At 39.0% G+C, this 22,497-nt stretch overlaps 1 protein-coding gene across 4 annotated transcripts in view; it reads left to right on the top strand.

Annotated features, from left to right (window-relative positions):
- CYTH3 (cytohesin 3) overlaps window positions 1-22,497 on the top strand; it is a 98,299-nt gene that overhangs the window by 23,754 nt on the left and 52,048 nt on the right. For all 4 annotated transcript variants that reach the window (XR_012161127.1, XR_012161126.1, XR_012161128.1 and 1 more), the window contains exon 2: window positions 20,993-21,075. Coding sequence is in view for 1 of the 4 variants with exons in the window: in XM_073362163.1 (XP_073218264.1) it covers window positions 20,993-21,075 (83 nt within the window). In the remaining 3 variants the exon portion in view is untranslated. The remainder of the gene's footprint in view (window positions 1-20,992; window positions 21,076-22,497) is intronic.

Below are 22,497 nucleotides of genomic sequence, written 5' to 3'. Positions count from 1 at the left end.
TTACTTTGTATATTTTGATATGTGATGTTGACAGTTCATGTTTTTATGGCTATAAAGCTTTAACTTTTTGAATTGCAATGTCAACTGTCATTAATTATCTGACCCCTATATTTACCTGCAACTGTGAAAATTTCAATTGATAACTCCAAAAAGCTTAAAAATAAACATTGATATTATCTGTCAAAAGCGTAAGAAACTACAAATCAAATCTGCCCAATGCGTCTATAAATAGAGTTTGCAGAAGCTGGTGGTTATTAGAGAGAATTTGCTAGGTGAGGGTTCGAGGTTGGTTATCTGCATAACGAAAGATTTTAAATATCTGTTCCTCAGGTCCCTCTGTTGCAGGAGGGAGTATGTTACATATCCTAACTCAGAGTTATTGAGATGAGTTAGAGCTCTTTAGATGAAAGGTGCAATAGAAATGCACATTCTTGCTTGTTCAGCGCCTAACCATCTGTTTGAGAGAGAGTGATTGAGACCGGGGTCCTAGCGGGGAGCCAGCTGTGGTCACTCAATTAGGGTGAACTGCAAAGAATGGGGCAGACAATCCCCATAAAGCTGGTGGATATTCCAATACTTAGGTTCACCAAACCAGCATAAAACAGCTTCTTTGTTACCTTACTGGTTACTCGGAAGTCCCAGCCTCAGGCCTCCATCCAGGTACGCACGTCAAATATGATGAAAATTTCTGAAAATCTTATTTCATCATATAAAAGAAAAGGTTCTACCAATCCCAAAGGATCGGACACATTACCTCTCAGATTATTGAATATTCCAGATTTTACCCAGATACACGCTACAGCCAATTCTTATTAACTAGACTAAAATTTATTTAAAAAATGAGAGAGAGTGTGGTTAAAAGATCAGTATACATACTGACATGAGTTCAATTCACTGAGGTTCAGATTCATAGCAGAGATGGTGAGCTTCGGAGTTGCAAAGAGTTCCTTTAGAATCCGTTCACAGGTCATAGTCTGATGTCCAAATCTCATATTCAGGGTGTACCAGCATAACTGGGACCTCAGTCTTACGACTCAAGCTTCCCCTGATGAAGTCTAAGCAGATCTGAGATGACAGAATCAGGACCCAAGGATCTTTTATACAATTTCATGTCATCTTTGACAAGTTGGGATTTCCTTGGGGAACAAGGTAATTAGGATGATTTTGAAGGAGGTACTTAGCTATATGAATTAACATAGGGCTATTTGCTTGTTCCTCCACCATTCACAGTACATTTCAAAGAGAGATGAATACTGAGATATCTCATGTTTACAATTCATTTAAATGCTAGGATCTTCTTTTGACCTCTGAATTATCAGAATACAGCATAGCCAGGAACTGTTGATTACATTGTCAACCGTACTCATACATATGTAAATACACAAAAACACAAACGTTATCTCTCCACATGTCTTTTGAGGGTTATTTATTTAGCAGGATGTTTAACCCTTTCTAGCCATGTGTCACAGTGATATATATAGAGATATTGTTTAATCTTATATCGCACTTTACATCCCAAAAGATACAAAATACTTAGACAGATTTCAGAGTAACAGCCGTGTTAGTCTGTATTCGCAAAAAGAAAAGGAGTACTTGTGGCACCTTAGAGACTAACCAATTTATTTGAGCATGAGCTTTCGTGAGCTACAGCTCACTTCATCGGATGCATACCGTGGAAACTGCAGCAAACTTTATATACACACAGAGAATATGAAACAATACCTCCTCCCACCCCACTGTCCTGCTGGTAATAGCTTATCTAAAGTGATCATCAGGTTGGGCCATTTCCAGCACAAATCCAGGTTTTCTCACCCTCCACCCCCCACACACAAATTCACTCTCCTGCTGGTGATAGCCCATCCAAAGTGACAACTCTTTACACAATGTGCATGATAATCAAGTTGGGCCATTTCCTGCGCAAATCCAGGTTCTCTCACCCCCTCACCCCCCTCCCAAAAACCACACACACAAACTCACTATCCTGCTGGTAATAGCTCATCCAAAGTGACCATTCTCCCTACAATGTGCATGATAATCAAGGTGGGCCATTTCCAGCACAAATCCAGGTTTTCTCACACACCCCCCACCACCATACACACACAAACTCACTTTCCTGCTGGTAATAGCTCATCCAAACTGACCACTCTCCAAGTTTAAATCCAAGTTAAACCAGAACATCTGGGGGGGGGGGTAGGAAAAAACAAGAGGAAATAGGCTACCTTGCATAATGACTTAGCCACTCCCAGTCTCTATTTAAGCCTAAATTAATAGTATCCAATTTGCAAATGAATTCCAATTCAGCAGTTTCTCGCTGAATTCAGGGGACACCATCACAGGGCCTAATAACATCAGCCACACTATCAGAGGCTCGTTCACCTGCACATCCACCAATGTGATATATGCCAACATGTGCCAGCAATGCCCCTCTGCCATTTACATTGGTCAAACTGGACAGTCTCTACGTAAAAGAATAAATGGACACAAATCAGATGTCAAGAATTATAACATTCATAAACCAGTCGGAGAACACTTCAATCTCTCTGGTCACGCAATCACAGACATGAAGGTCGCTATCTTAAAACAAAAAAACTTCAAATCCAGACTCCAGCGAGAAACTGCTGAATTGGAATTCATTTGCAAATTGGATACTATTAATTTAGGCTTAAATAGAGACTGGGAGTGGCTAAGTCATTATGCAAGGTAGCCTATTTCCCCTTGTTTTTTCCTACCCCCCCCCTCCGATGTTCTGGTTTAACTTGGATTTAAACTTGGAGAGTGGTCAGTTTGGATGAGCTATTACCAGCAGGAAAGTGAGTTTGTGTGTGTATGGGGGTGGGGGGTGTGTGAGAAAACCTGGATTTATGCTGGAAATGGCCCACCTTGATTATCATGCACATTGTAGGGAGAATGGTCACTTTGGATGAGCTATTACCAGCAGGATAGTGAGTTTGTGTGTGTGGTTTTTGGGAGGGGGGTGAGGGGGTGAGAGAACCTGGATTTGCGCAGGAAATGGCCCAACTTGATTATCATGCACATTATGTAAAGAGTTGTCACTTTGGATGGGCTATCACCAGCAGGAGAGTGAATTTGTGTGTGGGGGGTGGAGGGTGAGAAAACCTGGATTTGTGCTGGAAATGGCCCAACCTGATGATCACTTTAGATAAGCTATTACCAGCAGGACAGTGGGGTGGGAGGAGGTATTGTTTCATATTCTCTGTGTGTATATAAAGTTTGCTGCAGTTTCCACGGTATGCATCCGATGAAGTGAGCTGTAGCTCACGAAAGCTCATGCTCAAATAAATTGGTTAGTCTCTAAGGTGCCACAAGTACTCCTTTTCTTTTTGAAAATACTTAAACTTTTCAAACTTTATTTTCATTCAGAAATAATTTAATCAGTCTCTGGCCTGGAATAAAGTGCTATTTTAAATGAGCACTACAACAATGTAGAGCACCTTAGAAAAGGAAGTGAAGAGATTGCCACGACAGATAGTAGAAGTAGTGAAGGAAAGCTTACTTTGGACAGAATCTGGTTATTCAAATTAGAAAATAATCAGGACACCAAAGAAGTCAACACTTTTCTTGTGAAAAATCCTTCTTTATTTATCATAAAGATACTTCAGAATAAAACCCTAAATTAGTTGTTTTCTTGTTTGATAAGTGTGTCTTTCTTTAAACATATGAACCTGATCCAGCAGAAATTATCACCTTTGGTCACAAATGAACCATGGAAGGCCAGGGATGCTGTCCTTGGAATATAATATGATCTATCCAGGGGAACTATCCACTTCCATCATCCCACGACAATGAAAGTCTTCCAAGTTGGGATTAGGGAATTGCCAGATTGGCTGGGGGATGGAAAGATGATGACACATTTTACACACAGTATGGAATCTTTTACTTAGGGATCTCAAAACACTTTACAAACAATTAATTAAGCCTCATGACTCCTCTGAGAGGTATGTAAATTAACTTCTGGCCCCTTTCAACTACCAGTGCTTGGCCCTTCCCTTCATCACCTTGTGGGGAAATCCAGCCTTTAGGCATTACTTTAGTTTTATGACAGAAGGAACCCACTCTGTACACCCACCTATCACATGAGGAAATAGGCCAGTTCCGTGTCCAGTCTCTCCTCAAGCTAAAACTAACCTGGAGGAGGAAAATAAATCCTATTCCCCTCAATTGGTGATCTGCTGGATGAGTGATCCCACCATGGCTGGCCTTCTATGTGCCCCCTTTATTCCCCTACAACCCAATTGCCATCTTTTGGTGCTTGGTTGGGTGGTGGTGGTGGAAGTAAACTTCAGTATTTAGAGTCTATTGTTTCTTTGCGGCTGAGTTCTGGAACTAAGCAGATAGCCAGAAAGCATATGCTTGTACTAGTACCTCTGAAATTCTGCCCCACGGACAGATGTCAATGGGAGCAGAACTTACCCCCATGTTTTGATGAGATCCAAATCCTGCTCTTAGGAAAGGGGCAACTATAAGTAACTGCATAATATTTCATTACATGGCCACCAGTGAGGGGGGACCCTTGAAAGTAACCTCCATAGCTGTGTTGCCAGAAAAACTCATGTAGCTTCTGTGTAGGCTACTTTTCAGCTAGATAGGGCTCTATGGTGCAGGATCAGAGCCTACATATGCAGTCATGGTATACAGAACAAGAAGAAGCCTATTAAGCAATGAAGGCCAAATCCTGGTCCTATTGAAGTTAATAGGGCATTTTGCTATGGACTTTGGATCTAAGACTTGGCTTTGAAAAACCAGTCAGTAGCAAAGCTGAAATCCAATTAATGATGCATGTGTTCAGGACTAGAACTTGCCCACTGGTTTTGACAGTCAGAAGACAATATGAAGAAATACAAACAGATGTTTTAAAATGATGAATCTGTGCTGACCCTTACAGGGTGGCAGAAAAACCAAGTGGCTTATGGGGAAATCTGTGTCCTCTAAAGCCACATCAGATGGTAGATTATAAAGTTCCATGGGATAGGTCCAGGCTTTCCTAAGGGCAAGGTACACAACAGAAATGGGTGGAGATGTGTGTGGGAAGGGAAATTAATGAGAGAGGCAGGGAGTTAGTGACAGATTTTGGGGTGAAAAATATGGGAGGAGAACTTGAAGGAAACCTTTGTAGTTGAAGCTTTGTCTTGCAGCAGCAGCGTAGGAGGGAGCTTGCGACAAAATAAAAAAAATCCTTTAACTCTGTGGCATAATGTTTTAAAAACAAATATGTGAAACTGAGCAATAGTTCACTTGCAAACCAAAGCCACTTTTGTTTTGTCTTCGCTTAAACTTGTTATACCTTTAATGCCTTTTTTTTTTTTTAAAATCATTTGGGTACAAGCTGTTTTTTGTTTTTTTTATTTCCATTCATGGCTTGTCTTCACTTTTATGCTGCTAAAGGTTGAACCTTTGGTCAGAAATTTTTTTTGGTATTCTGTTTCTCCCTAAATGCTTTGGCTTTGGGTTCATGCAGTTTTGAGCAAACAGAAGCTAGAGAGTCCACCAGCCTTACTTACCTTGTCTGTGGGAGAGTGAAAAAAACAAGATACGGGCAGTGTTACTGTAAATGTACAGTAGAGGAAAACTGCAGAAGAGGAATATCCATTGACAACAGTGATGGGAGTGATCGTGTTTCCTCCTTTGCAAAAATGAGATGTTCATGTTTCCATTTAATTTATCATGTAAGTTTGAACAGCAAAATAATTCTGGAAGTACACAGAAAAAGAAATAGTGTCAGGAGGACACCCTCAAAAGATGGAGTCCTGTGGGGTCAAATTATGTCAATAGCAGTCCGCAGTTGTTCAATTATTCTTCAGTAGCTACACGATTCTACACTTCTGCTTTGTGAGAAGTTCTGTAAACTTCTCTCTGTCTTACAAAATGCAAATATGTGTAGCTGAGGTCAGTAGTGCTGTGTAGCAGTCAGGACTTTGTTTTTTGTTCTGTTCTAATAGATCTTTACTAGAATTTTTAATCTATTATGGGATGGCAGGCTTCTTATTTTGTGGTAGTAATATCTATCATTGGCTTTATGAGCATACACTCTTTTCCTTTTTCATATTTGAAATGTCTTATCTAAAACAATTTCCCCCCCATACACATTTGCTTGTATCTCAGTTTTTGAATACCTCCTTTGAAGCACCTCTTGTACAATCCCAAATGTGCGATATGTTGGAGTTGGAGGGAAGAGGGGGGAGAGACCGAAGATCCGTTGCCTATCCTTCAACATCCTCTTCTGAAAGTAGAAACAGGTTCCATGTTGAACAGGATCTGTACAGTTATTTTCATTTTTATTTTTCTTCTGATTATTTCCATTTTCTGATGATTCCTACTGGGATCTTTGCATGACAGATATCATAGGAACACACTTGGTATTGGGTTTTGGGGGCTGCAAGGTGCTTTGTAATTTGCTTCCAGTCAAAGAGATATGTCAGCAATTGTATTACTTTGTACTAATATTCCTTAGAGTTGGGCAGTTTGATATTTTGGTGTTAGCAAAGGATACAGCTTCCAGTGAACTGTGCAGAAATATTTGTCACAACTGATGACATTCATGTCATTTATCTTGAATGTATTCTATCCAGAGAAATTGCTCCAGTCATTTCTGTTTAAATGTACAGTTTGAGGAGAGCTGTATCGTGCCTAAAATGCACTCGTAGTCTGAGTGATCATCTTTTGAATGATCTTTTTTATAAATTTAAATAGGGTAAGGCATTCAACATTCTCAGGCAATGAGGGACAGAAGATGATAATCTTTGTCTGATTAAAATACTGATATGTTTTGCAGTATTATATGTGAGAGAGTGCAGTTATTTGTGGAGATGGGTGTGAAGGATTAAAATCTAGTTTTGAATGTTATGTCTAGAACCCATCTCCAGTTGAAAGTTGTACAATTAGGTATTCAGGTAACAGAATTCACATTAAGTGGAAAACTGTAAATGTTCTCAAAACAAGGTACACTTTCCTAGTTTACGAATCTGGATTTAAACTAGAAAATTTTTACCATGATAAAAGAATAAATCTTTGACAGACTTGCAAAAATATGTTCAAAACTTATCTAACTGAAATTCTGTCTTCCTGCAAGCTTTTAAAACTAAGCAGTTTTTATTTGTTTTTAGCTACTGCCAGCATTGTCTATGTGCTTGGCCTCAGGTAAAAGTGAATTGCAGAGTCATAGAAATTAGAGATGGAAAAAGGCCTAGTAAGGTTGTCTAATCCAAACCCTGCCAATGTGGGTTTTTTTGTACAGTAATACACTTTCTAAAGCTTTAGCAGCCAAAGTCTTAAATGACCGAAGTGTAGGATGTTCACCATTTCTCTTTGAAGACTGTCCCACAGGTTACAAGATCTCACTGTTGCATATCTACTTTGTTTTTGTCTGCTATCATCCATGGTCTCTTGGCATTACTACTAGAACATTCTTTCACTTTGGGCTGCTAAAATGTGATTGAAGTGATAAGGTAAATCATGTCCTTGACCTTGATGTGGAGTTCATTAAAGAAAATTCAGAATTGTCCTATCGTTGTACTCTTGAACAAATAAATGTTGTGGTAACATCATTCATTGTTATATAATGTACTATGAACAAAAAAGGCTTTAAAATGTCTGACTTTCAATGCAAAATTCGGTAACCTTATTATTCTCCCCTTCTTATTATTCTCCCCTTCCCTTCCACATATGCATCCCCCTCCCCTGAATTGAGTTCTCCTGAAAGTCTGTGATTTGTGCAAGCTTCTGCCATATAGCTTACGTTGTGCGGAGAGAAAAAAAAAAAAAAAAAGAAGGGCGGGTGCCAGTATTGGATTCAGTTTGACAATGTTTTGCTGGTCTGATGCCATCTAAATGGAAGGCTTAAGGACTGATTTATTTTTGGAATGAGAATTTCTCTGACACTTGCATTGATACTGTAATCTCCCTGAGCCAGTCGTAATGCCAGTAGTAGGTTTTTCCATTTCTCTTTAAAGTGGAAAACCAAAATAAATGGCGCAGTAACCAGTTTCCATATTTAAATGAATGAAAGTCAAAGGGGAAAAAAAACTGAGGTAACGTGAATGCACCCATTGTATTTAATATAGCAGAAGTATGTATTACCTTGCCATGCAAATATTATATGCAAAAAGTTATGCTTATTTATATTAACCTGAAGTTACTGTTTTCTCCTCTCCAACAACAGTATGTTGCGGTAATCATAGAAGTATGTCTGTGCTGTAGGCACCACTGTATGTCTATGCAGTAGGCGCAGTGGAGTGGTGATTCAGAAATGGGCTGAAGTTTTATAGACTTATCCTCATATAATCCAGATAGACATGGTGGATTTTATTTAAATCAAATTGATTTAAATCATGATTTAAATCACTAGTCAGGAAGACTCAATTTAATCATGGATTTCTACATAAAAGTGCATTCTTGTTGTTTGTTATAACATATTCTTCACAACTTAGAGATGGATGAGATAGATGAGACCCAAATTGGGTCTCTTTTATGGCCTGCTTCCATTATAGGTTTTCCCTTTTTATTTAAAAACATTTTTACTGTTAACAAGCATGTTATCTCTGGGGACACAAATCCACAGTCTGAGAACTGCAAAACTAAGCAGCTCTGATGGTATCTTCTAGACTTAGCACTGAGTCCCATTAGGTAGATAGAAAGATTAACCTAAATAATCTATACAGAAGCCCGTGGAAGTGCATAAAATTGGGTCCCTAATCCATGAACTATTGGAACTCATTTACAAAACTTTTCTTAAACATTACACGAATATATTGTCTCATACTATAGAATTAGAATTTATAATCCCTTTTCCATTATGAGATATCTGAGTTTTAATTAAGATGCATCACAGGGGAGGGATAGCTCAGTGGTTTGAGCACTGGCCTGCTAAACCCAGGATTGTGAATTCAGTCCTTAAGGGGGCCATTTAGAGATCTGGGGCAAAAATTGGGAATTGGTCCTGCTTTGAGCAAGGGGTTGGACTAGATGACCTCCTGAGGTCCCTTTCAACCCTGATATTCTATGATTCTGTCTTTAGCTCGTTTTTTTCCCCAAAAAGCATTTTATCAAAAAAATCCAATTTAAATTAAAAAAAAAATCCATTTTTTTTAAATTGATTTTTATCCACCCTGCCAGTAGATGAAATCACGCTTTAATTTCTGCAGTACTTTTTGGATCTGCTCAGATGTTTTAAAATCTAAATTTGACCATTGTTTTTTCTGGCCATCTCTCACCTGCTTCTCTTTTCAGTGTAAAAAGTCTGCTGCTCTCGGTGAACGTGCTCATGGATGACCCTTTTTTTTTAATTCACAATGGCATTAATTCTGGTATTAATTTACTGCTAGAAAATTGGGTATGATTAAACAGCTTCTTTATTATATTCATTGATATTAGCCATTTTGAAAAGCAAAGTCAGTCTTGCAGTGTTTTGTGTTTTTGGAATATAAGAGTAGCAAGACTTAAAAAGAAAAAGGAAAAAAAAAGTTCCAGAAAGGAAATCAGCATATCTGTGGTAATCAAGTTGAACTAAAGACTACAAAGGTGATTAGTATTTTTCAAAATAACATGATGGCCTCAGCAATGAATTGTCTTCCTTTTCTTGCCTGAAGATGGACCCTTTGCTTCATTTTCACAAATTTTTTTTTCTAATGGAAATGTGATTAAACAAAAAGATAAATTGCTGAAATATAAAACACAAAACAAGGAAAAATGCAACTTAATCATAGTCATCAATACTGTCTGCTTGTGGTAATTGCTAGAGGCATGGTCAGGAATAGAAAATAAATGTTTTTTTCAGTATTTAATATTTTTTGAATTAATAGTGTAATTAGAAGTGGCAAAAAGAAAGGATAGATGTTTCCTTGGCTGTCTCTAAGAAATTCAAGAACTGAACCAGTGATGGCCAGGTAACATTAAAAATCCACAGCTATCTCATGTCTTAATAAGAACTTACCAAGGATAAAATACTTTGGGCCTCACCCAAACCATCTCTGTGCAGACAAGGTGTACATCCATTGAATGCCAAAAAAATGGTGTTAAAATGTGGGCTGCAAGGAGTAAGGAACTTCTCATTAGTTTTGTGACTGATTTATTTTTTCTCCTGTGCCAGATAAGCAGGAAGAGGCGTGTTTATGGGCTTGTCTACACTACCCACTGGATTGGCGGGCAGCAATCGATCCGGTGGGGGTTGATTTATTGCATCTAGTATAGACGCGATAAATCAACCACTGAGCGCTCTCCCGTCAATTCCGGTACGCCACCAGAACGAGAAGCGCAAGCGGAATCAATGGGAGAGCGTTAGCTCTCGACTTACTGCAGTGAAGACACCACAGTAAATAGATCTAAGTATGTTGACTTCAGTTACGCTATTCAGGTAGCTGAAGTTGCGTATCTTAGATCCACCCCGCGCGGTAGTGTAAACAAGCCCTGTGGGTAGTTTACTACTTTTTGTTTAAGTGTTTTTGTGTCCCTGGGCTCAAAAGCTTCATTTTGGGGCTGCCCCACCATTTATCTAAAGTCTCTGATTTTAAAATGCCCACTGATATTGTAACTGCTAGGTTCTTACTACCTCATCTGCCATTTCTGTGCAGTGCAAAATACCAATCCTCTTTCTTCGGTAGTAACATTGTCTCATGCCTAGTAAATTCTCAAGAAAGATCACAGCTGCGGTTTTTCTTTTAAAATACATCCTGCCTTCAAGTTATACTAAACCTATAGTACATCTCTTACTGTGTTGATTCTTGGCTTAAAAAAACCTCCTCAAAACCCATAGTATTACCAAAACAAAAACAACAACAAAAAAAGAGAGAGAAGCCATTATTATTATAATAAGCTAAAACCGTCTTAAAAATTGGTTTGAACTGTGTGGGCATTGTGGGACGCTGCTCTACATTAGCGTCTCAGTTTCATTTTGTGAACTTGTGTGGGTTGTGGGTTCTTTTCTGAGTGGAGAAAGCTGCAGTGAAGTTTTTTGGGTTGTTGGTTTTTTTTCTTCTCCAAAGGAACCTTACTAGACCCTGACCTTCCAACCTCTTCTGAGCTACCAACTCTCTCCCTGCTGCTTGACTAGTAATGTTAATTTGATCACTATCTGACCATATGAAAAACTTAACCAACCCTAATAAAATGACCTAAAAAAGGTAAAGAAATAACCAGTTAATTGGTTTACAAGAGTTTATTTCCTTCCTAAAGTGCAGTTACCCTACACATTCCTTTTATGATAAAGGACATACAAGAGTAACCTAGATTATTTTACCCTGTTTTTAATATACTAAATCTGATGAGTCCTCCTTACAGAGTAAATCACTTTCCCAAATGAATACATCTAAAAAGTTTACTAGGTCATGGTAGAGGGGAACAATGTTTCCTCTGACTTCCTGAATATAGACTTGAATGTGCCAATAGAAGCAATATCAACTTGTGAAGTTTTTTTCATATTACTGGAAGAAATCCAGATAGGCCAAATAATGGTTGATTGTGACGCTTATAACAAGAATTAAAATATCTTCTTCCCCCAGAATGAAATAGGTGATCAACAACTTCTTGTAATGGAGCATTGTCTAGTAGTTACAGAATATGTATGGGTGGTTGTGAGTTTGAGGTTCTGTTCTATGTTCTGCAGTGCTCTTTGTACTTTCGCAAAGTATAATAGACACGTTCCTGAATTCCTTTTTCCCATTGACTGAATGTTAATTTGGCATGTGAAAGGCATACAGCATTGTTTCCTGTGTATATAGGAATATCTTCATCCACAATTGCAATGTGGCCACTGTTAGGATAAGGGTGGAAGACAGCAGCTGTTAAACAGCACACAGTATTGCAACACAACAGTCAAGGACAAAAACTGAAGACTACTATGAAATCAAGCTAAATTTACAGGAGGAATTTTGGGAAATCATGTTCTGTCTGTATAATAGAATCTGTCCAGGATGGTATCCTCCTACAAAAATTTCTGTTGAGTCTTTAATGACCACAAGTATGGTCACAGCTTTTGCTTATACATATTGTCTAAAAGCTTCAAAATACTCTCTTGATTTAATAGAAAAGAAGGGGGATTGAGAGAGGTGGGAGTGGGAGAGACCACCCTGAGAATATCTGTTCAGTGGAATGGACTGGAAGGGTCAGGTTTTTGTTCCAAGAGCTGTATACATGTTAATTTTCCACAGGGCATACAGTTAACAGGCCAATAGATACTGTACAGATCTAGTGTTTGGACAAGGAAGGGCTTATTGATCTTACATATTGTAAATATCAATTATACCTATACTAAAATATCAGCTGCTATAGCTAGCTCAGAATCTGTTCGATCCCTTTTTTTAGTAGGGATGCGAATACAACTTCTAATATAGTACTGCAGCAGTTTGGGTTTACTTTTCTCTTATGAGGGAGATGGGTTTTAGGATGAGTATTAAGGAAAACCTTTACCCTTCAGAAACAATGATGCCAGTTAACTACATGATTCCTATAATTTATTTTGCCTCATAAATTGGATTGGGCAATAATTTCATGTTCTATCTGTGACTGGTTCATATGTTGTTGTAGGATCTCTGTTTTGCTGGCTGGGAGCTGCTTTACTCTCCCTTTCACAGACTTAACTCTGGAATCAGTTAAATGGGGAGTGGGGCTCAATTGTCCTAGATAGGGAGAAAGAAAGACCAAATGTAAGGGACATAGTTTAATTAGTCTGCAGCTTCATTACTTAACTCATCTGGGAACTAACCAGCAAAAGTTAATGCTGTACAGGTCATGATTTCTTCCTCCATTGTTTCCACATGGTGGAGGGCTGCTATCATCCCCACCCTTCTGCACAGCTGGTCCCAGCCCACTGCTGAGACCCCACCTTATCTCCCCTGTGACAAAGGTTAAGGGGCAAGGGAAAGGGGGTTGTCGCCTCATTATACCATACGTTAGGAACCCTAGCTTCTTTAGGAGCTGCCTTCCCACAAACTCCACTTCTAATTCTGGTTTATCAGAAAACTGGACCCTAAGTGGAACAAGTACCAGCACTGGCCACCTGCTAAGTTGTGACGTCTTTAACTTTACCTCCTGACCTATCCCACAGGGTCCCTGAGCTGTTATGGTGAAGGCAACCCCCGCCCCCCCAAACAAAACAAAACTAACAAACAAAAAAAAACCATCCTGCCCTGGCCTGGAAAAAGGCTAATGTAGTGCCAATCTTTAAAAAAGGGAAGAAGGAGGATCCTGGGAATCTTAGGCCAGTCAACCTCACCTCAGTCCCTGGAAAAATCATGGAGCAGGTCCTCAAGGAATCTATCCTGAAGCTCTTACACGAGAGGAAAGTGATCAGGAACAGTCAGCATGGATTCACCAAGGGAAGGTCATGCCTGACTAATCTAATCACCGTCTATGATGAGATTACTGGTTCTGTGGATGAAGGGAAAGCAGTGGATGTATTGTTTCTTGACTTTAGCAAAGCTTTCGACACGGTCTCCCACAGTATTCTTGTTGGCAAGTTAAAGAAGTATGGGCTGGATGAATGCACTATAAGGTGGGTAGAAAGTTGGCTAGATTGTCGGGCTCAACGGGTAGTGATCAATGGCTCCATGTCTAGTTGGCAGCCGGTATCAATGGAGTGCCCCAAGGGTCGGTCCTGGGGCCAGTTTTGTTCAATATCTTCATAAATGATCTGGAGGATGGTGTGGATTGCACTCTCAGCAAATTTGCGGATGATACGAAACTAGGAGGAGTGGTAGATACGGTGGCAGGTAGGGACAGGATACAAAGGGACCTAGACAAATTGGAGGATTGGGTCAAAAGAAATCTGATGAGGTTCAACAAGGATAAGTGCAGAGTCCTGCACTTAGGACGGAAGAATCCAATGCACCGCTACAGACTAGGGACCGAATGGCTAGGCAGCAGTTCTGTGGAAAAGGACCTAGGGGTGACAGTGGATGAGAAGCTGGATATGAGTCAACAGTGTGCCCTTGTTGCCAAGAAGGCCAATGGCATTTTGGGATGTATAAGTAGGGGCATAGCCAGCAGATCGAGGGACGTGATCGTTCCCCTCTATTCGACATTGGTGAGGCCTCATCTGGAGTACTGTGTCCAGTTTTGGGCCCCACACTACAAGAAGCAAGGGGAATAAATTGGAGAGAGTCCGGCGAAGGGCAACAAAAATGATTAGGAGTCTGGAACACATGACTTGTGAGGAGAGGCTGAGGGAACTGGGATTGTTTAGTCTGCAGAAGAGAAGAATGAGGGGGGATTTGATAGCTGCTTTCAGCTACCTGAGAGGTGGTTCCAAAGAGGATGGTTCTAGACTATTCTCAGTGGTAGAAGATGACAGAACAAGGAGTAATGGTCTCAAGTTGCAGTGGGGGAGGTTTAGGTTGGATATTAGGAAAAACTTTTTCACTAGGAGGGTGGTGAAACACTGGAATGCGTTACCTAGGGAGGTGGTAGAATCTCGTTCCTTAGAAGTTTTTAAGGTCAGGCTTGACAAAGCTCTGGCTGGGATGATTTAATTGGGGATTGGTCCTGCTTTGAGCAGGGGGTTGGACTAGATGACCTCCTGAGGTCCCTTCCAACCCTGATATTCTATGATTGTATGATTCTATGGCCATTCTGTCAATAAGGGGAAAATTCCTTTCCAGTCTCCAAAAAAGCAACTAGTACAATTGCCCACAAAATCCAGTCCTATGCTAATCCTAGGGGTAGGTGGGTGGAAGCTACTAATTGGGCATAAGAGGGGGCTCAGGCCAAAGGGGCGGGGATAATATACCCTCCCCATGGTGCACATGGGATAGTGACTTACCTGACCCCCACCGACCAGCTCACCAGCTGAGGTAATGCTTCCCCTCCCAGTTCCCAAAGGAGGGGGGATCCTTAAAGAAGGCTCTATACCCCCCCTTTTTTTTTCTACCAGTCCAGATAAAGCCTTCCTGCCTTGAGGTTGCATTCTCACATCTCAGCCAGTGAGTGAAGACTGAAAGACAGGCCAACAAGTAGGATTTGCTAAACTAAAGAATCCACCGCAGACTATTTGCATGTCCTCATCAATGTACCAGAAGTGATTTAATCTTTGCTGCTGAAGAGTATGGTGAGATCAAAGATCTGGGCATGGAAAAGAAAGATTAAATTTCTTTTTCTATACTGGGATGTGTTCCTAGTCATCTCTCGCCCCTGGGGCTTTCTTGCTCCTATTAGTAGTGTGTGTCACATTCTTCTGTAGTCACAGCTGTATTGAATATATTGCATTTTCAAGGGTACTGAAATACAGATTGTTGTTCTCAAATTATTTCTGAAGTGGTTTTCTTGCAGTTCTTTCCTTTACGTGCAAATAGGGGTATGTAGGATTTTTTTGAAGCTTTTTTTCTTCAAAATGGATCAGTTGAACAGCTACTATTTAAGTAACTTCAGCAGTTTTTCAGGTGCTTACCAAATAAGTATGAAGACAAGATCCCACCACCTTTCCAAGAAGTTACGCTTTAGATAGACCAAGTACAAAGGATGGTTGAAGGCAATCATTGGCAAACGAAATATAAAATGTTATGGCTTGCACATGACTTACGGATTCCATTTATTTTGATGCTATTACATTTGAAGTAGTCACCGTTCAAAAAATATTGTTGGTTTGGTTTTCACACCTTTTAGGAGGGCTTGTGGAGAGAAATGTATATTTGATGTGAGTCTCTAAAGACTAGCAACTTCTGGTTATGTTTTCTCTCATATGTGGTAATGATGGTATCACTCTTAAACTTTTAATTTGGTATTTGTAATACAAGTTGCAGTGTAAAACACCACTGTCTCCAGTGGAGTTACTGTAGTGAACTACAGAGGTGTGGATTGATTCCATGATTGCTCTTTTAAAAAAAAAATCTGTATTAAAACTGTACTGTCATTTGAAGTAACTTATAAAGTGTCCTGTTTGGTGTTTTTTTTTCTGCCTATGATGTTGAAGGTTTACTTATGGAAAATTCACTTCAGGTGTTTAAAATCAGTTAAACTGATTTGAGGGAAGATGGGCCAAGGGGCATGATCTGATTTAAAAAAATTTCACTATGCTATTTTTTAAAAGAGCAATATATATTTTACTGTAACCTATAGGGTCTCAGCTCCTCTATATTTTCCTGTATATCTGCCTCCTTCTCTTTAGTAACTGGCTAAGCATATAACTTGGACTGTGAACATCCCTTTTAATCTTCAATAAAAATTTAGTTAATATATTGACTTCACATTTACTAGTCTGCAAGATTGAGTCTTCATGATAACAAATTATTCCATTTGAGCTAACGATATCTTTCACATGACTAGGTCACATTAACAATGGAAAATTGCCCGTGTGTAAAGATTTGAAGATAACATCAAAATGTGATACAGTTGCAGTCAACTCATTATACTGAATTTTTTTCATCAACAAGTCCAGAAAGGTTTTTGTTCCTCTTTATTATTTAAATGGACACCCTCACTCCTCCCACCCTGTATACGTTGTGTACAGAAGTGTTGAACCTCAGACATTTTGGAAATGACTCATAGATGATATCTAGAAAATGAGCAGTAATGAGTAATACAGAAGAAAGATGTAATTTTGTATTCTGAGATACGCCTATGTATAGTTCCATATCTGTATCTAAGTTTAAAAAGAAAAAAACACTTGTTAAACAGAATTTCGACTACAGAATGTTCCTAAAATGCTGCTTGTTTGAGTCAGTCTTGTCTGAGTGCATCTTCATTTTACACTGTTTGCAGTGTTGTTGTAGCTGTGTTGGTCCCAGGATAATAGAGAGACAAGATGGATGAAGAAGAGCTCTGTGTAAGCTTGAAAGTTTGTCAGTTTCATTTATAGAAGTTGGTTCAATAAATGATATTACTTCACCCACCTTGTGTCTCTTCATTTACAGGTCAAGAAAATCTGTGGATTATTTAGACATGCTGAAATGATTTGACAGTAGAATGTTTACTGGGAGTCATTGAGGTCTATTGACTGTAACATTGATTTGGAGCCTACTTATAGGCTCATTTTAGTCAGCTTGCTGTGAAGGCACAAGAAGTCTGCATGCCAAAAACATCAATGACATTTTCAAACCTTTTAAGCACAACAGCAATTTTATTTATTTTTAAATGGGAATTTACTAAAGGTGCTGATTCCACTTGCAGCTGATACCACAGTGGCCCCTGCTACCTTTCCAGAATAAATGACTTTCTGCCTTGCACAGCCTGTGGTGCTGATATAATGGTGGCAGGCATCTTCAAAAAAATTAAACTAGATTGCCTGCTATTTTGTTCTGAGAAGACTCTAACATCACTATGGTGACTTTTGATCTAGCTAGCACTGTTGCAGATATTTTTTGTGTGTGTGACATTAATTATTTTGAATTGAATGACATCAGAGGGAAATATTTTGGTGTTTCTCACATTGAAAAATGACATGATTTATCTATGATAAGTCTTTTAATGAATTTAATCTAATTTTACGTATTTATATTGGCCTCCCATTTCAGTAGTATCTGAGTGCCTCACAGTCTCTAGTGAGTTTATCACAACCCTTCCCTGAGGTACAGAAATACTATTATTCCCATTTTACAGATGAGGAACTGAGACACAGAGGGACTCTGGGCTTGTCTAGATAGAGAATGACATTTGGAAATGACTCATAGATGATATCTAGAAAATGAGTAGTAATGAGTGGCAAGCTGGGGTGTAAATCTAACATGTGCTAGCCTGCCATGCACTGTCTGTGTGAAGCCTGCTACCATGCACTAAAAGTTCTGTAGTGCTCATTGATCTACTCTGATGGGATACTCCTAGTGTGCTGTAGCAGGATCCACACAGACTGTTAGTGTGTGTCATACTAATGTGCCGTAGATTTATACCCCAGCTTGCCACACACGCTCCGTCTAGACAAGTTCTAACTGAGTTGCCCAAAGTCCTACAGGAAGTCTGTGGTGGAGTAAGAACCATTTTAGAGCAAACTTGAAACCTTTACATTTGTGCCTGCAGTGCCCACACAGTGGAGTTACAGTGCAGCACTTTTCTGTGCACTGCTATTCGTACCCCCCTTAATCTGAAATGCAGGGCAGTGTAGACATGCCTTAAAGCAGCGGTTCTCAACCAGTGGCACACTGCTGTGGCCCAGCTCAACTGTGTGCTATAGGCCGGCCCGCACGGCAGGGTCCAAGTTCCCAGCTGCCGGGCATGGTGGGGTCTGGGCTTCTGGCCTGCCCCACATGGCGAGGGTCTGGGATCGAGGCTGCTGGACGGCCCTGCAGGATCCAAGCTCCGGGGCAGCCGCCCGGCCCTGCGAGCTCTGGGGCAATCACCAGGTATCCAGGGTGGGAAGCCGACCAGCCCCATGCGGCAGGGAGTCTGGGGTCCAGGGTCGGAGCTGCCGGCCCAATTGTGGCAGTGGGCCACAATGCTAAATAAGTTGAGAACCACTGCCTTAAGTTACCCTGTTTAGAATCTTCTTTCCCTGCTGATTTTTCTCCTTTTCCATCCGGCAAATGGATAATTTGTGATTTCCCAGTGCAGCAGAAAACAATATGAATCCATTTGGTTTACTTTTCTTCTTGTGCGACAATATCATTAATCATACAAGCATGGATGAATCTGTGTCTGGGAACAGTGGGTCTCTGTATTGCTGCTATAGAGCTATAAGAAGAAATGAAATAGAACAAAACACTATATTTGAAGGTTCTACAAAAATAAAGGAGTAATTTTTTCCCCTGCACTGGACAGCCTGAACCTACAGTACTTAATTCAGGTATAACTCCTGTCAATTCAGAATAGAAGTTTAATTAGTTTTCAGTGGAGATTTGACTCTTTAACTTTCTCAATCGGATATTAAACAACATGAAACTACAAAGAGAAACTGTAACAAGACTAATGCACCATTCTGCTGTGTAAAGAACTCATAAAAGCAGCTAATGCAATGATTTTGTAATTTACTGTGAAATAAAAAGCAGCAGCTATGTAGGATATCTAAATATTTCATGCCCTTTGAATTAAAATTATAGACATTAGATTTCATTAATTTAAAATCTAATTAATGCTTTGAATTGTTACTGGAACTGTGACTTCCTAACTATACGTTTTGGCAAACTATGTAAAAATGAGGAACCATGTGACACAGCAAAAACACTTTTAAGGAGACTTGAGTGAACTTCCCAGCTAAAAAAACTATTTGTCCTTTCTGATAGTTGAGATTATATAACATTCATTTCATTTTTATTCATCTAAATCAGTTAAATAACTAAATCTGAAGAGTGTGTGTGTGTTAGACTGCTTATTAAACAAACTCAAGATTTTTGGCTGTTCTAAATCTGAAGGCTTGTATGTAAAAGACAATACATCTCTTTGTAAAGCTTGATGTAAAATGAATGATCGTGTGTTTCAGATGCGTCAATATCTGTTCTGAGAAGAAATTTTAAGAGGGGATGGGTTTCCAGTGAGAAATATATGGAGGAAAAAAACAGGCAATAAATTGTGGTCTGTTTTTCTTTTAACAGAATACTTGACCATTTCCTAAATTGAAAGTAATATATTGTACTTGGAATAGTTAAATGAGATCACTTGTTAGTACTGTCATAGGCTATGTTGCCATTTTAATTTTGTAGTCTATTGAGAATATATATTAAAAAAGATGGTCAACTTTTACAACTGGTGCTTGACCATTGACTATCAGAAGAAGATACACTTCAAATTTCAAATATATTTAAAAATAAACCCAAATCTTTGTTTCTGGTCTGTCTCTATGGCCTGCTAAATGCATGTGCATTAGAAAAGGAGAAGGCTTTTGCCATTTAAAATTACTACGTTTGTCACACATCTCACTTGGTGCAGAACCCTTGCTAATTATTGTAATAGTTGCATTTTACTGAGCTTGTGAGGCAAGCTGCTCTGTCATCTTAATAAAAACAAAAACATTTCCATGAGAACAGCTAGCTTTCAAACTGTTAACCACAGTACATGATAATCAGAAAGAAATGTGAATACTGTTGCTTACTGTGCACTGACAATGTCTTCAGTGTAGTACAAACAAATGAGATTCAGCCCCTGCCCTAGGATGCTTACTAATGGGCAAGGAAATATCTAATTGCCCAGAAAACAGCCGAGGTATTATTGGAGCAATACCTCAGGTGTCTTGCCTGCCAGACAAGGGCAACAGGGGAGACTAGTGGTGGGCTGAGGTTCAGCTGCAGATATGTACAGCACTGTGTTTGCATCTTCAGTAGCAATTACTTTTATCAGCAGGGTAGCACTCTTATTTCAGTATAGCTAAGTAAACAGTTGAGAGAAGTTATTTTAAATATGGCAAACTATTTATTTTTTAAATGTTATTGTAAAACACTGAATATATGAGATGCTGTGTTAATGTTTTCCATCTGTGTCCTTATCTGTAATGAATAAAAATGTTATCTGCTGATAAAAGTAATTGATAGTAAAGTTGCCATCAGTACTGTATGTACAGTACCTGCACCTGCCATACAAAGCAACCAAATAAAATGTAATCCTGAATAGTGTCCTGTACCCTGGGGCTGATTTCAGACCACATCTCCATAAGGAGCTTATATATAAATATTGTAATTATTTCCTGAAAGATGTGATGAATGTATGTACTTTACAAGTCATAGTACATTTTGTAAACCTACATAGGGTAATTTCAAGCATGTCCTTTTTAAAAATATGAACAACTTTGGCCCATTACTGGTATAATTCCAATTATTTCTTTTATGATTTTGGCCACTTAAGTGTAGACCCAAGTCATAAGACCGATTTTATGATAAGGAGTCCCCAACAGCTGTATTGCTTTCTTTGAATGCTAGAATCTTTTGGGGGTGATGTTAATTCAGTTAATTGCCTTAGTTATGATTTATAAAGTGGAAGTTCAGTAACCATGGGTATATGCCAATTTTTTCCTCATATTTTTAGCTAAAGCAGTTTCTTGTAAAAATTGCTTTTCTTAGCCAAATTAATAGATACTGCTGATCTTTAATTTGTCTGCAATTGATAATAGTATATACATTTGCTTTATTTTCAGTACCGGATGATCTCTCCATAGAAGAGAGAGAAGAACTTTTAAACATTCGTCGCAGGAAAAAAGAACTAATTGATGATATTGAGGTAATTTATTTTTCTGTCAGGTAAAGATGCAAAGAAGGCTGCCTCAGTACATTTAATGTTATAGCAATATGTTATGGTGTATTTATAACTATACATTGTTTGGTAAAATTTTCAAAAGCACTTAAGTGACTTGAAAGTTAATTAAGTTTAGATTCTTAAGTTATTTAAGCGCTTTTGAAAATTTTACATAGTGATTTAAGAACCTAAATCTCGCTGACTTTTAGTGAGACTTAGGGCTTGTCTACATGAATGATTCCCCAGCAAATTGGGGTGTGAATCTACTCTGCACTACCCTGCTGCAGACTAACTGTGCTGATGCGCATTAACAGTTTGTTGCTGCTCTTTGATATAACTAGTCCTATTTCAAAGAGGAATAGATTAAAACACATTAAGGAATTATTAAAGTGTGTTGGAGGGTACAAGCAGACAGTTAGTCCGTGGCAGGCTAGTACGGGCTAGATTCAGACCCCAGCTTCCTGTAAACTAATTATGTAGGCAAGCCCTTAAACTCCTAAGTCATTCACGTGCTTTTGAAAATTTTACCCTGAATCTGTATAATACATTGTGTGTATTTACATACACTTCATTTGTGTAGTTAATACTTCATATACAGAAATACTGGAGATGACTGTGGGAAATAGTGAATAAACTTATAATGCTTGTATTGGCAATGAGACTATGAAAAAGGATAAGAGAAATACACTATGAAAGATTAAGAACTTGGCATCAGTGGCCAGGAGAGATGGCTCTAAGCAGTGAATTTTGGATTCAGAGTCAGAAAAGAATCTCAGCATAAGTTGCTTTTGGGAGGAGGTTTTTGGATCTAATGGTCTGAGTAGAGCCCAGTTTCTAGTGACAAGATACAAATGTCTATCTGTGAATTAATGCTGGTGTAAACTTCAAACCATATATCCCAAATGGGCAACAGCTTTTATAGATTCCTGTTTGGATAGCGCAAAAAATGCCACTGCTGTTTATTGCAGAAAACTCTCACTGCCATTCTGCATTATGATTCATTTTTGCAAAGGTCGGTAATAAAAGGGAAGAGTAGGGACCACATCTAGAAAAGTCTGATATCTTTAGCTCACCGTCTTCGCACATGATCTGTGGCCTTCTCTTCCTTCCTTTCCTTGCTAATCTAGTCAGATTACTATTAGCATGTCCCAAGTAAGATTTTTCAGTAGAGCCTCTCTTTTCCACATTGAGTTTTCAAGCTAGAATAGAGGGCTCTGCCCTCTTTTAGTACTAATTCATGCCAGATTCTAACAAGCCCTGGTTGTGCAATTCTCACTCAGCTCTACTGACTCGTAAATAAAATGAAATCTACATTGATCACATTAATTTTGTTTATGGCAGAGTGAATATCTTTAAAAAAATGCTTTAATACTGGTTGGTTAACTTACTTTCCTTTCCTTCTTTTGA

This window comes from Lepidochelys kempii, chromosome 10 (assembly GCF_965140265.1).
Source record: "Lepidochelys kempii isolate rLepKem1 chromosome 10, rLepKem1.hap2, whole genome shotgun sequence".
Lineage (NCBI taxonomy): Eukaryota > Metazoa > Chordata > Testudines > Cheloniidae > Lepidochelys > Lepidochelys kempii.
This window is presented reverse-complemented; position numbering and strand designations above follow the sequence as displayed.